The sequence below is a fragment of the Capsicum annuum genome, chromosome 3, assembly GCF_002878395.1.
Source record: "Capsicum annuum cultivar UCD-10X-F1 chromosome 3, UCD10Xv1.1, whole genome shotgun sequence".
NCBI classification, from domain to species: domain Eukaryota; kingdom Viridiplantae; phylum Streptophyta; class Magnoliopsida; order Solanales; family Solanaceae; genus Capsicum; species Capsicum annuum.
Genome location: NC_061113.1, coordinates 215,637,037 through 215,652,415, shown reverse-complemented (window position 1 = coordinate 215,652,415; position 15,379 = coordinate 215,637,037). Strand labels below are relative to the sequence as shown.

Below are 15,379 nucleotides of genomic sequence, written 5' to 3'. Positions count from 1 at the left end.
TTTTTTTTTTAATCGATATAAATTAATTATACACCAATATTTATGCATAGTTATGTAAATCTGACGGCTATCTTTAATTTAAGTAATTGAGTAAGCTGCTACAAAATATGAATATTTTTGGAATAATTTGTGAAAAGGTTACTCAACTAATAATTATTATTTAGAAAGTCACATTTTTTCTTGAATTCAATTTTCTTCAGCAAAGGTGACTTGTTGATGTACTCTCTATGTCCATCAATAGGTGTCTACTTTTAACTTGACACACAGATTAAGAAATAGTAAATGATAATTTTACCATATTAACCTTTAAATATAATAAATTTAATTTTTTGAAAATTGCATCATATTCAAATGCTAAGGATGAATGGATAAAAATTGATAAATTATTTATAATTTTTTAAAATTGAATAAGTATTATTGGATATATATTTTTAATATAGAGGACAAGTAAAAATTGACAAAGAGAATAGTTTCACTTTTACTTTTTATATATTTCGTTTCACGAAAATTAATTTGATTAATATTTGAAACTAAATTAAATTAGATTAATTTAATATTTAAATAATAATAAAAATATATTTAAAAATGTTGATCAAAATCTATGTAGTTTAACTCTCAAATAGCTAAATGTGATCAGTAAAAAAAGGAGCACAACAATTATAAGTTGAGTCCACTTTCCGGGGAGTTTTCCTGAATAAACAATACGCTAGTGAAATAATTACCAGGATTAAAAGAGGCATTGTTGCTGAGGATGCCGGCAAATACTTCCAATTTGTTCATGTAACGAGTTGATCCACGATGAGTTTTAGATCTATCCAAGCATGATTTGATATCATTGCACCACCCACCACCCTGTTAATCAATTTAATAACAAATTAATTAAAACTTGTTTGTCTCACATTTCGTTGTCCGCCCAAAATACTTTTTGACAAAATTAGCATTACCCATTTATCCTTGTTTCTTTTTCTGTTCTTTTCATAATAGCCCCAGATAATGTAACTTTGATTTTGCCCCAGAACAAACACATACATTCCTGTTACAGCATCACATCTGTTTTTCATAGTAGCCCCAGATAATGCAACTTTGATTTTGCCCCAGAACAAACACACAAATTCCAATTACAGCATCACAAGTTCTGAATTCGATATTTTCTAATTAATCCCTACTAACTACTAACGAAGTTTGCTTTTTATTTTATATATAGGCAGAATGGCCTAATTGACCCCCTAATTTGCATAAGATCTTAAAGTAGGCCTATCAACTTTCGTGTTTTATTTCATTGTAACACAACTTCTTGATCGAATGACTATTAAGAAACACCTCTAATTGGGGACTCCGCTTATTTCAAAATTCAGTACAAGTTTAGGGAGCATTCAACATACCTCTACTATTTCATTATAGATATCGAATAACTTTGTCTACAAATAAAAAGATCAGGACTTAATGTTCTTGTCTCTACTAGCTAGAAATTTGTTTAGAAAAATTAAAAAAAAAAATAGGAAGAAGGGGAGTTCATGGGCGGAGCCACCGATATTAAAGGGTGATCAGATGTACATCATTCGTCGAAAAATTATATTGTGTATATAGATTAAATGATAGCTATTGTGAATATGTATTTAATTTTACACATGCTTAACACAATTACAAAAAAACTTTGCACACTAGTCAAATTTTTTTTATTCTGTGATCAAGGGGAGAGAGGGATACAAGCAACGGTGATAGACGTGTCTTTTTCAACAGTCCATAGGAAAGGTTGAGGTGCTAGTCCTACTTAAAACATTAAAATAATAATACTCCATAAAATGACAACATTGACTCTCTTTTGTGGTCCATAGGCAAGTTGTCATGTACAGTAGTAAAAATGGGCATTATGCCCAACTGGATCGAAGGAAGGTGCATTTTAAGCCGCCCTTTTGTAATCTAATTGACAGGATAAGCTAGCATTGCTATTGTAATCTATGTTAACAAATTATTGAGAGGGAAATGTAAACACTGAAAGAGGTAAATGGGTCCATTTTTTGGTATATGGACCAAAATGTTTACTTTTGGGCACACCAATCCTTTTATCCTTTTCAGGTTGCTGAGTTATAAGCTTGCCTTAAAGTGTGAAACTTCGAATCCCTTCGTTTCAAAATAAATGAATTGTTAGGATATTTATTGATATTTCAAATAAGTGAATCATTAAATATTTTTTTAAATTTACCCTTATGATTTGATAATTAATTAACTTTTGAAAAAGTATTACCAAGGTCAGCTTTTTTATTTTAGAATAAAAATAGAAAGTTATATAAATTTATATCTTTAATATTTTTTATTTAATCTGTGTATCAAAATTCAACAATTTATTTATTATGAAACGGAGGGAGTATTAATTAGTAGAATTCTTGCCGACACTTTTGCCATGTTTTGGACCGGATGAAAAAATCGGGGTGTGTTTGGTATGATGAAAAATATTTTTCATAGAAAATGTTTTCTTGAAAAATGTTTTTCTGAAAAATAAGTTGATTTTCTATTTATTTTCTCATATTTGGTTGGTGAGTGAAAAATCTGTTTCGAAAAATATTTTAAGATGTTTGGTTGGTGAGTAGAAAAATATTTTCTAGTGTTTGATTGGTGAGTGAAAAAATATTTTTTAGAAAATACTACTAACTGTTAACTAATATATCAGTGAAAAATTGAATCAAAATACAGTAAAAAATATTTTCAAATAATGTAAATTTTTTAGAAATATAAATTTTTTGAGTCATGTTAATATAAGTGTTGTTGAGTTGGAGAAGAGGGGTGGGGGTAGGAGCATAAGTCACATTTGTCATTTTCCAAAAAATGACTCTCCTTTGTTCACGAGGGAAGTCATTTTCCCTCAAATAAAAAAAAATGAGTTATCTTAGAAAATATTTTACTACAACCAAAGAAGATAATTTTCCATAACACACCCCTAGTGGAAAAAGGGAAAGAAAAAAGAAGAGAGTGATATATCATTTTTAACTATTTTTTTGGAGACTAATTAACAAGGAGGATGAGGGGAGGAGCAAGGGACAAAATATTTTGGGGGCTTCTAAAAGTAAAGGTTCTAATATATGTGTTAATAACACTAATATGGAAAGAAAGAAAAAAGTTCGTTCTACATATTTAAAAAAGAAAGTGAGTCTCTTTATATCTTCTATTTTTTTTAAAATAAAAAACTCGATGGCCGCTTTGCCTATATTGTTTTGCTACATCAAAAATGATCATAATAAACTTGAGATCATTTTCGACATTATCAGAGTTTCATTAACAGATACGAAATAGATGGAAAAAGAAGACGTGCAAATACGAAAATTTTCATAAATAGAACTTCTTTTCCGTGTTTTGGTCAAATGCTGAAATCTTAATAAATTTGATTTTTTAAATATGATAACGACTAAGTTGGAGAGAGCTACCTATACATATTAAGTTAATCTCTTAAGAAAAATACAAAGATTGAGCCGCAACTATTTTGAGTTATGCCGAACCCTTCCATACTCCCTCCCCTTGAAAAAGGTCTATGACACTATCCTTAACGCTACAAATTTCTTTAATATATACCTCTAAATAAAAGTACGATTAAAACTTATCCCTCTATTCTACTTTCTTTTACTGTTCTTAAATTCAAAGAACCAGACAGCGAATTCACTTCGATTTTATTTTTTTTTACATAGTAATAGCTTTATGCATATGGAAATAAAGGAGGACAAAAGAAGGCCAGAATAACATGTTACATGCATTAGTACATCATAAATAACTCTGCCACCCCCCTTCCTCGTTACTTTGGGACCATCCTAACCCACGATCACCAAAGCTTTTCTCAGTCTAATAAAAGTTCTTTTTAACCTTATTATTATTATTTTTATTTGGAGCATCATTCGACATGTTCCCTCCTAAACACTATATATATTAGTAATAGCAATTTAATATTCTTCATTTAATAATTGTGTTGGATCAAGCTTATACAATCTAAGATGGCTTAAAAGTTAAAAATGTGATTGTCTAAAACTAAATGAACATCCACATGCACTACAATTGTTCAATTTTTTTTAAAAAATTACAAGCTAGAGAATAAGAGAAAATATTTCTTCATTTGATAATTGTGTTGAATCAAGCTAATACAATCTACTAATATATGTTGTGTGTGTGCTATCGCACTTTTTTGGTAGACCATGGGAAGAAATTCCTGGAAAACTTGTGCATTTTGTTTAGGCTGTCAACTTTTTATAACATATTAATGAATTCCTAAAGTATTGTAAGCATCTGCATATGACTAAAAATACGAGAATATCAGTTATACGTCTTTATTCGCTCTTAAATTTATTTCAATTACCTGAAGGGGAAAAAAAGGTTCCAGCAGAAACTACAACTAGAGAGATAAGGACAAAAAGGAGATGTCATTAATTTCTTTGCGCACAATTTTAACTGAAAAGGTTATTAATTATTTGCTTCTTAATTTTCCACCACATTAATCTTTTTCACATTTATTGAGGAAGGGTAAATGTAAAAATAAATAACTAATTGTATTCATTTTTTTTAAATAACACTTCCTCCTTCCCGTGACATTCTTTTCTAATTATTTCGTCTCAAAAAGAATATTATTTTACTATAATTAAAAATAATTGAACTTTAAAATTCTCTTTTTATTCTAAATAAAATAATTTATAGTTTATAATTATATAAATATCTAGAAAGTGTTTTAAACCATGAATTTTAGAAGTCTTTTCCTTTTTTTTTTTAAATGTCATGTCAAGTGAAAGAATACATATGTAGTAGTAATTATTTTGGGTCAGTCATGCTTAAAAAGTACTCTTTCCGTTAATTATTGAATTTTCGCACACATATTAAATAAAAAAATAAAGACATAAATTTATTATGTTTTTTCATTTTTATCCTCTTCAAAAAGCAAATACACATGATACATCATTCCTAATGTACATTTAATAGAGGGTAAATTTGAAAAAAAAATTTAACATTCATCCTGAATTGTAAATCATTTACTTATTTTAAAATACTAAAATTACTTTAATAATTTATTTATCGTGAAACGGAGGGAGCAGTGCTTACAAAGATCAACTTAGAAATGTGATATCAGCAAGATGAAAATAAAATAGGATGCATTTCGGTTTCCAAGAAAATGAGCCAATTACCCAACAACAACATTAAGGTTGCTTTCTAACTGCCAAAACCAGCGTCAAAACGTGTTTTAACCGAAACACCCATGATCTGTTTTGTCAACAAAGTAGAGAGACCATTCTTTAGTTTCTTACCTATACTTGAGTATTTGTTGAATTTTACTTCGTGATTTCCAAATTTTAGTAGTAGTCTTCACATATTAATAACTGAATTTTGAATTTTACATATATTTAAAAAGAGATGTTGCTTGAGCTCATCAATAACATATACTTAGTACAATATAGCATCTCATCAATAACATATACTACAGTATAGTAAATCTTACAAGTAGGATATACTGGAATATTGGCAGACCTCATTGTCGTCGAATATCCAAAAATTTTCATATTCATAACTCAAAATTAAAACCACTACTTCTACTTAAGAAAGAAACAACTAATCCACTTCTCTACATCCAATTCTTTAGTTAAACACCAAGAAATATTTACAATTTTTGGTGATGAGAGAGAAGTAATTTTATGACTACTATAACTCATTTGATACGATGGATAAGGAATGATTAATTTTGAGATTAATTTAGTATGGGTTTATTTTTTTATTTTTTTTTTGATCAGAAACCAACAGCTTTATTATTCACTCAATCAAAAACATCCAATTGTTTACAATTTCAGCTACCTAAAATAACCATAACAATAAACATAACAGCAACTTGGGTATACTCTGTACTATTCCTCTTGTTTATTTCATTTGATTGAGACAAAATTGTGAAATAACTCATTTCAAAATTATAATGTTATTTTTATTTTACATTAATAATGATACTATAACAATTTCAGAATAACTCATTCAAAGAAATTATCCCAACATAACTTCTTTCCGACCAAATAAGGCTGCAATCAAGCACGATGATGGAGAAGTAATGAAAAAGGCAAGCAAGCAATGAAGTCCTGTAACTACTCATTCATTTACCAACTATGTCAGAATCTTTTTTCCCTTCCCAATAGAAAACACGAAAAGGAATTACTTACCTCAAATTGCAAAAGCCAATTATTTGCTCCAGCTCCAAATCCACGATGCAGATGATACGCCGGCAAACTTCCATCCAAGCAATCTACAAATATAAAAATTAAAAGAAAAAATTTAAAAAAAGGCAATATTTAACAATGCCATTAACTGCTGCTAAAAGCAGTTATTAGAACTCTCAATAAATAGGAAATTAAAACTCTCAATAAAGAGGAGGCATGGGGGGGGTTACTAGTTACGTACATGCTCCTAAAGCAGAAGCGTTTCGGACTAGAGTCATGTTGACCAGCAAGCGACCCTGTTCTCCTTTTGAGTAGACCAGCCATGGCCAGCAAATAAGCAGAACCAATTTCAACACGACAATTGAATTCACATTCATTTTCTACTCGTCTCTTCCAATGGAATCAGAAAACAAAAAAGGGACAGTATAAATCTGAGATATTGCAGCAAGGGATATTTAATACTGTATTATTTAGTTCACCGAAAGAATGTGGTGAACAAGGGAGGAATATTCCACTATAGGAATGGAAATGTGAAAGTAATCCACCGAGAAACTAATGTTGGGAATTCTATTAGATCGATGGATAATGGAGGAATTAGAATTCTCGTTTTTGACAGGAAGAACAAAAAAGTGTATAAGTACTATATAGAACTAAAACTCAATCAAGTTGAAAAAGCCATGCGCCTGTGCTATAAACGGAAGAGAATGGAAAGAAAGCACAAGTTGTGTTTCGAAACCAGAAATTTGGAGCATAAGAAAAGAATGTAATTGGCTTTGAAGGGAAATATTATAAGTAAGAGACACAGAAAAAGAAATTACTTTATTATAAGTAACTAGCGCGCGAACCTTAAAATAAATTACAATAAAGATAAATAATGTGTTACTTTAATTCTCGTAAATGTCTTTCAGAATATTTTTTTTTAATGTATCAATTTTTTCTCTTTATGTTTGGTGTGAGGTTTAATTAGTATCAGGATTATATATCCCACCATTTACGTCATAGTGATAGAATAAGTTATCTCATATACATAGTGGAAAAACTAATTCCGAAATTAATTATTTTGGGATAATTTTTTCCAATCAAACGATCCCTAAGTTAATATTGAGTCCTCCTAAATTATCCGTCCAAAAGAAATCTAAACATTGCAACATGTATACTCTAAACATTTTACATTTCAAGTTATTATATACTTTAATTTAATACAAAAGTAGCGATAGTAACTCAAATCAAGATCTTTTGATGCGTCAAAATTATTTATAATAAATTCTTTTTCAAATTACCCATATAAAATACAAGTTTAACACACATAAGTTGAGAGTATTCAAATTTAAAAAATAAGTATTTGAACACAATTTACTTTTATTCTTTGAAACTTTAAATTGACAACTTACGTTTAGATTCTCTTTTTCAATTAGTCAACTCTACAGAAGAAAGTATAATTTAATTATGACATTATTTTTAAAATTTAAGATCATACCTGCTGATTCTTTAAATGTTTTAAGAAATAATGATAATAAAATATTAGAGTTTTTAAAGCATCCCTAATCATGACATTTATCATCCCCTATACTTGCCAGAAAATAAGAAAAAGAAATAAAAGAAAACAATCTTTTTACATAAAATAATGAACAAATAAGAAATAAAATCGAAAGAAGCACATGTATGATATACACCTGAAGTCAAGAGGGAGTGTCAAAATAAAATTTAAGATCATACCTGCTGATTCTTTAAATGCTTTAAGAAATAATGACAATAAAATAATTAGAGTTTTTTTTTAAGCATCCCTAATCATGACATTTATCATCCCCTATACTTGTCAAAAAATAAGAAAAAGAAATTAAAAAAAAAACAATCTTTTTACATAAAATAATGAACAAAATAAAAAATAAAATCAAAAGAAACACATGTATGATATACACCTAAAGTAAAATTAAGTCGTCTAAATATATAAATTCTACGTATAAAAGAGATATATTTACTTATGGTTAATTTCAACAAGTCATAAAATCATGCATTCTTTTTAGTGACGATATATGAGAATCAAAGCCAGCTAAGCCTTTAGATGATCCCGATTTATACTTCATAAGATTAATTTTGCAGATGTAATCAATAAATATTAAAATGTTAGTCGTACAAACTTTAGCAAGAGGGAGTGTCAAAATAAAATTAGATAGAAACACAAAAATATCAATTGTACAAGTATTCAAACACAAAAAAATTACTCTACCATTAATAACTTTGCAATATGCTAATATATTGAGATACAAACTAATCACTCAAACACATATTGATTAATTAATATTAATATTAATAGTTTATATTAAAAATATAAATAAATGAAAGAGTAGTAATTGATACATTCATTTTTGTACAATAAATAAATAAGAAAAAAATAACAATAAAATAAATATAAAATGATATCATTTTAATTAATAATATAATCAAGATATAATGAGGTGTAGTTGATAGGATAGAAATGAAAGTGAAGAACTACTAAATAAATAAAAAGAAGAAGAACGGTGGGAGTAGTTAAAAGAAGAAAATAATGAAAATATGATATTATTTTATTATATTATAAATGATTGTTGATTAATAAATTAATGATAATGACTTTTCAAAAATATCACTACACCTGCATTGGATCCTTTAATAATTCATCATATTTGAAGAATTTGTGACAGATATTATATAGAAATTATAGTACATATGATATGAGCAAAAATCATGTCATTGTGTTACTTATTTTCTTCCTTAAAATTCATAACCAAAGCAGGAGGAGCAGCGTCAAGTTGTTGCTTTAACGTGCTTTAAATAGTGAAAAGGAGATATCGCATAAGTTTTCTTCGTAAAATTAAATTAATAAAATAATAATTTTAAACTATTTAAATGAAATAAAAAAATTACCAAAAGAATATTTATGTTAATTTGTTGGTAATGATACTACCTTTGTCCTCCTAAAATTTCTTCATAGTCGTCTCCTAATCTTCTTTTCATATGTATGTCCATCATTTTTATCTTCTTTTTCATTCCTGCAAGAAACAAATCAACAATACATCATAAAACTAATGCATTTTGAATAAAAATTATAAGAAAATAATTTAAAATCTCACATGTCACATCCTTGCTTATTAGAATCAATGCAAAATATCAAAAAACTACTTAAAAATAAGATCATACATGATATTTTTATTACTAAATATTTATTGTTGCACAGTAAATATGAAAGGGACAACACAATGAGAATAACATACTCAAAAAGAAAAAAAAAAAAAGAAGATATAACAACCTTTGCATCCAATTGCAGTGCAAATGAATTCTGAAAATGAGATTTTTATAGATTGGTAGACCATAAAATTAAATAGAAAGAAGTTAATGAGACATACCATTTAAATAAAGAATATGAATAGAAAGAAGTTTCTTTGTAACTCATGATATATAATTAGATGTAGTAAATATGACATTTTTTATTTATTAAATAAATTAATTAATTAATGAAAAGAGAAAAAAAAATCAAAAAAAAGAAAAAAGAAAAATGAGAATAGAGGTCATTGGGAGGTGCCACCTAGGATGGACTAAAGTTCTCCTTTATATATATATATATATATATATATATATATATATATATTGATTGGCTTTGAAGCATTTTGGTACTCTATGATATTGTATTGTACTGTATAATATAATAATATTTGAATCGATTATATTATTCACTAATAGTTTTATTATTTGATTTGATAGTATGGTACTGTATCATAACTGGTAAGTTTACTAAAATGCTCTTAATTATTATAAATGTTAAATTTATCAATAATTGTTAATAAAATAATTTTCTTCCTACTAATATGTTATAAATTATGTCATATAGATATATTAAGTTGTTAAATTCATATAAATTCTAACAAAGTCAATAAAAGAGTAGATCAAAATAAAAATAAATGGATTCATTTTTATAGTAACAAATTTCATTTCTTTTTTGTGTTTTGAGACGTCACACCAACGACACGTACAAAGTTTGAATGCATCTTTTGTGTATGCTACGGTTGTGTTCGATATGAAATTCAAAAAAATATTTTCTAGGAAAATAAAATTATTTCTTACTTATTTTCTGATGTTCGTAACACAAGTATAAAAATATTTTCTAAAAATATTTGTATATATTTAACACAAAATAATAAAAATGAATATGATAAGAAAAAAAATTTCTTTAAAAAAAAATATTTTAGGATGGGGGTAGTGGAGTAAGGGATGGGGTGAGAATTTTTTTTTCTTTAAAAAAATAATTTTAAAAAAATTATTTTATTTTGTGTGTGTCCTCGTGAACTCTATTAACTAGGCGCCCCTCTCCAAGTGGTCAGTTTGTTCTCTCGTGGAGAAAGTCTTACTCTTGTTTCGTTCGAACGTAGTCGGCAGGAGTCCAGAGATTGTAAGGGCGACTTCCAGAGATAATTACAGCGAGAGGAGATGAAGAGTGCTTTTGGAGCTGATAGGGGGTGGTGTAAGAAAATTTTCTTGAAAGTCTTAAAAAATAAATTTTAAAAATAAAAAAGAAATTTACTGAGGGAGGGGGGGCTAGTAGGTGGGGAGGGTTGGGAGTGAGGGTGGGGTAGTAAAACTTTTTAAAAATTATTTTAAAAAATAATTGGGGCGGAGGTTTGGCAGGTGTGGGGCCGGGTCGAGGTAGGGGGATGAGATAAGCAAAAAGCTTGAATTTTTTTTTAAAATAAAATTTAAAAAAATTGGGGTTGAGGGCGAGGGCGGGGGCAGGGGCGAGGCTGGTGGGGTGGGAGGTCGGAGTACGAGATGGAGTTAAATAATATAACATAAAGGGTAGAGCAGAATTATATAATATTAAGTAAAGATATAATTGAAAAAAATAAGTAAATCATGGGATACCACCAAATCGGTGGTTTCATGTAAAAGTTTTCATAATTATTAAATCATGAAATAAAATCATATCATGTCATTCATTTTAAGAAACAATCAAAACAAACATGATTGTCTTAGTAACTATATTATACCATACCATGGGAAGCCACCATCCAAACAGAGTGTTAATATGTTTAAGAAAGAATAACTCTTTTATTTTGACAATATTTTGATTTTAAAGGATATTTTGATACGTTTGACACAACTTTAATTTAAAATAATAAAATTCAAAAGTCTTTTTTTTTTTTAAATTTCATGCCAAGTCGAAGAGATCGTTCTTTTTAAAATGGAGAAAATAATAAATTTAATATTTAAGGAAATATAATGAATAATGAATAGTATTTAATAGTGAAATAAATCTGATACATGATAAAATATTACTTCTTTTTAAAATTAAATAGATCTAATTAAATACATAATAAAATATTATTAATTTTTAAATAAGGTAAATCTAGTTAGACATTTACTTTTAATACAACAAATAAGTAAAAATGATTAGAGGGGGATAGTTGGAAGTTCAACAAGTATACGGGTCGTATTTATGAAGGGGATTCCCAAGGGTCGGAACAAAAATGGGAATGTCTTGTTTATGCTTTAAAGGTACTTTGGATTTGATACAAAGTTAGGTAGAAATTAATTATATACTCCTAATGTTTATATCTTCTATTTTTATTTGTTATATTTTTGTTTTATGAAGGATAATTTGATTAAAATATAAAAATTAGATTGAAGTAGATTAATACTATATTTTATATTTAAAATTTAAATATTCAAGAATTCACGAAAAATATCATAAGTTATAATTATTTTTAAAATATTAATTAAAATTTATAAAGCCTTACTCTTCAAAAGTTAAAGATGACAAGTAAAAATAAACAGAAAGAATAATTTATTATATTTTAGGAACAACTCTCATTATATGCATATATTTATATAAGGGGGGAGAACAGGGAGAACACTTCAAATTAAACTATTTTCATGAAAATGATCATGAAATTTTAATTCTACTTTCTAACCATTTCAATTTACTGGCTTGTTCTATACCGTTTCTACACACCTTCTATACAGTTTCTATACAAATCTTATACATATAAATATTCTATATGAAAATTATATAGTTTTGATACACAATTTATACAATAATTGTACATATTTTTTTACACGTTTTATACAATAATTATATAATTTTCATACACTTTTTATACATTTTTTATATATATTTTATACATATACATATTTGATATAGCTATACAATTTCTATACATATATCTTATATAGATACATATTCTATTTAACAATTATATCATTTTTATATAATTTAATTATTATTTCTAAACAATAAAAAAAAAACAAGAATATTTGATAAGTTAAAAAATTTATAGCAAAAAAAATTGAAATATTTTTAAAAGGGCCGAATTGCCCAAGTTGAATACTGTATCAGTATTGTATATAGATTGTATCAGTATTGTATATGGACTGTATATGGACTAAGTAGGCCAAAATGACCCAAATTAGGAAATGGCTATAAAGCGGAAATAGTATATCCAATTGGCTACTTTTTAGAAAGTTTTCAAACTTGAGGTATTTGTTTTAAAAAGTGCTATAGAATATCCTTTTTCCTTTATATAACTAGACATTGAAGGGTCCTTGCTAGCACGACCCAATATATATTATTTTTTATCTCAGTTTATGTGACTCAAATATAATTTAAATAATTAATTATTAAAATAATTTTAATTTTTAATTATTGTGATTTATAATATTTTTTCTTCTATTCCAATTTAAGTGACACTGATATAATTTTGAAAGTCAACCTATGTGACCTATATATAATTTCAATAGTCAATCAAATATTTTATGTTGACATATCATTTTGTGTATATTTTATAAAATATTATTAATCTTTTTATGCTAAGTTGGTTGAGATTAAGGATGAATAGGATAAACGGGTTAATAGGAAAGAGTACAAGTTAGCTAGGAGAGAGGCCAAATTAGCAGTTTCGGCTGTGAAAACGACAACGTTTAAGTGATTATATGAGGAGTTAGAAGAGAGTGGCGAGGAAAAAAGATTGTATAAGCTTGCTAAGGCTAGGTAGAGGATCAAGTAAAGTGTATTAAGGGGGAGGATGGTAGTGTGCTGGTGGAGGACGTGCATATTAAGAGGAGATGACGGTCATATTTTTATAGTCTCTTGAATGGTGAGTGGGATAGAGACATTGTGTTATGGAAGGTGGAGAACTCAGAGGAGTGTTATGATTTCAGTTATTATAGGTGTTTTAAGGTGGAGGAGGTCAGCGAGGCTATTCGCAGGATGCGGAGGGGTAGAGCGATGGGGTCAGACGAGATTCTTGTGGATTTTTGGAAGTTTACAGGCGGGGCTGGTTTAAGATAGTTGACGGAGTTGTTTAACGACATCTTTAAGACTGTGAAAATGCCTGAGGCTTGGAAATGGAGTACCATGATTTCGTTATATAAGAATAAGGGTGACATCCAGAGTTGCACCTACTATAGAGGTATTAAGCTATTGAGTCACACGATGAAGTTCTGGGAGAGAGTAGCTGAGCGAAGATTGAGGAGGATAGTGTCTATTTCGGAGAATCAGTTTGAATTTATGCCCGGACGCTCGATAATGGAGGCAATTCATTTGGTGTAGAGACTGGTGGAGCAATATAGGGAAAGGAAGAAGAACCTGCACTTGGTGTTTATCAACTTGGAGAAGGCATACGACAAAGTCCTTAGGAAGGTGCATTGGAGATGCTTGGAGCTGAGTGGGGTCTCGAAGGCGTACATCAGATCGATTAAGTACATGTATGATGGAGCAAATACCCAGGTGAGAATGGCGGGAGGAGATTTAGAGCATTTTTCAATTTTGACGGAGTTGCATAAGGGATCGACTCTTAGCCCATTTTTGTTTGTGTTGGTGATGGATGTGCTGACACGACGTATTTAAGGTGAGGTGCCTTGGTGTATTTTTTTGCAGATAATGTAGTTTTGATGGATGAGACATGGGGAGGTGTGAATGATAAATTGGAGGTTTGGAGATAAACCCTTGAGTCTAAAGGGTCCAGGTTGAGTAGGAGCAAGACTGGGTATATGGAATACAAGTTTAATAACTTGAGGCAAGAGGACGGCGGGGTAGTGAAGTTGGGTTCCCAGGTTGTTTGTAGGAGGGATAGTTTTAAGTATCTCGGATCGATGATTCAGGGGAATGATGAGATTGATGAGGATATCTCCTATCGTATTGGGGCAGGATGGATGAAGTGGAGGCCCCTCGGGAGTGTTGTGTGATAAGAAGGTGCTGCCCAACTAAAAGGCAAGTTCTACAGAGAGGCAGTCCGACCGGTCATGCTGTATGGAGAGGAGTATTGGCCTGTCAAGAAATCTCATGTTAAAAAATTGAAGGTGGCGGAAATGCGGATGTTGCGTTGGATGCGTGGTCTTACTAGGGGTGATAGGGTTAAGAATGAGACTGTCTGTGAGAAGGTTGGAGTGGCTTAGGTGGAGGACAAGATGCGAGAAGTTTGGCTGACATAGTTCAGTCATGTGATGAGGAGGGGCACAGATACCCAGTTCGTAGGTGTGAGAGGCTAGCTTTGGATGGTTTTAGGCGGGGTAGGGGTAGGCTGAAGAAGTATTGGAGAGAGGTGATTAGACATGACATGAAGCAGTTACAGCTTACTGAGCACATGACCCTAGATAAGAAGGTGTGGAGGATGCGAATTAGAATAGAAGGCTAGTGCATGTGGGAGGGTGGGGTTGGGGGTTGAGGGTAGGGGGTGCCTTTGGTACGTTAGTGTAGGGTATTACTGTGTGGATGTCTTATTCTGTTGTGTCATCTTGTTTCATGCTTTAATTGTGTATTTTCTACTATTCTTTGTCTTGAGCCGAGGGTCTATCGAAAACATCCTTGCTACTTCTCCGGAGGTAGTGGTATGGACTACGTACATCTTACCTCCCCAGACCCCACTGTGTAGGAATACACTGGGTTTTTTTTTTTTTTGTTATTTATATTTTTTATTAAATATTATAATTTTTTTAATACTTATATAATCTATAGTAATTAATTAAAGATAATATAATAGAATTACGATTGAAACAACTCAAGCAGACAATACAAGCACACATATTGAAGGCGTGCCTGCTTATTGCCTTTTATTATATATATATATATATATAGTAAATTAATTCTCAATTCAAGATGAGTAAGCGCTCGGAGCAAGAATGTATTTAACATTAAAATAATAATATTTGCATGAATTAGCGGTCAAAGTGGATTATGTATCTTGGTG

At 29.4% G+C, this 15,379-nt stretch overlaps 1 protein-coding gene across 8 annotated transcripts in view; it reads right to left on the bottom strand.

Annotated features, from left to right (window-relative positions):
• Positions 1–6,987, bottom strand: part of LOC107863277 (pectin acetylesterase 9) — a 29,734-nt gene extending 22,747 nt beyond the window's left edge. For 2 of the 8 annotated variants that reach the window (XM_016709133.2, XM_047409377.1), the window contains exons 1-3: positions 6,406–6,960; positions 6,168–6,250; positions 723–852 (exon numbers count right to left, since the gene is read on the bottom strand). In XM_016709133.2, the coding sequence (XP_016564619.2) occupies positions 723–852; positions 6,168–6,250; positions 6,406–6,541 (349 nt within the window). In that variant the 5' untranslated portion in view covers positions 6,542–6,960. Of the gene's footprint in view, positions 1–722; positions 853–944; positions 1,116–1,682; positions 1,792–6,167; positions 6,251–6,405 lie in introns of those variants that run through there. The other 6 variants (XM_016709134.2, XM_047409378.1, XM_016709132.2 and 3 more) reach the window with 5 other exon arrangements.
• Between the last annotated feature and the right edge of the window lie 8,392 nt (positions 6,988–15,379).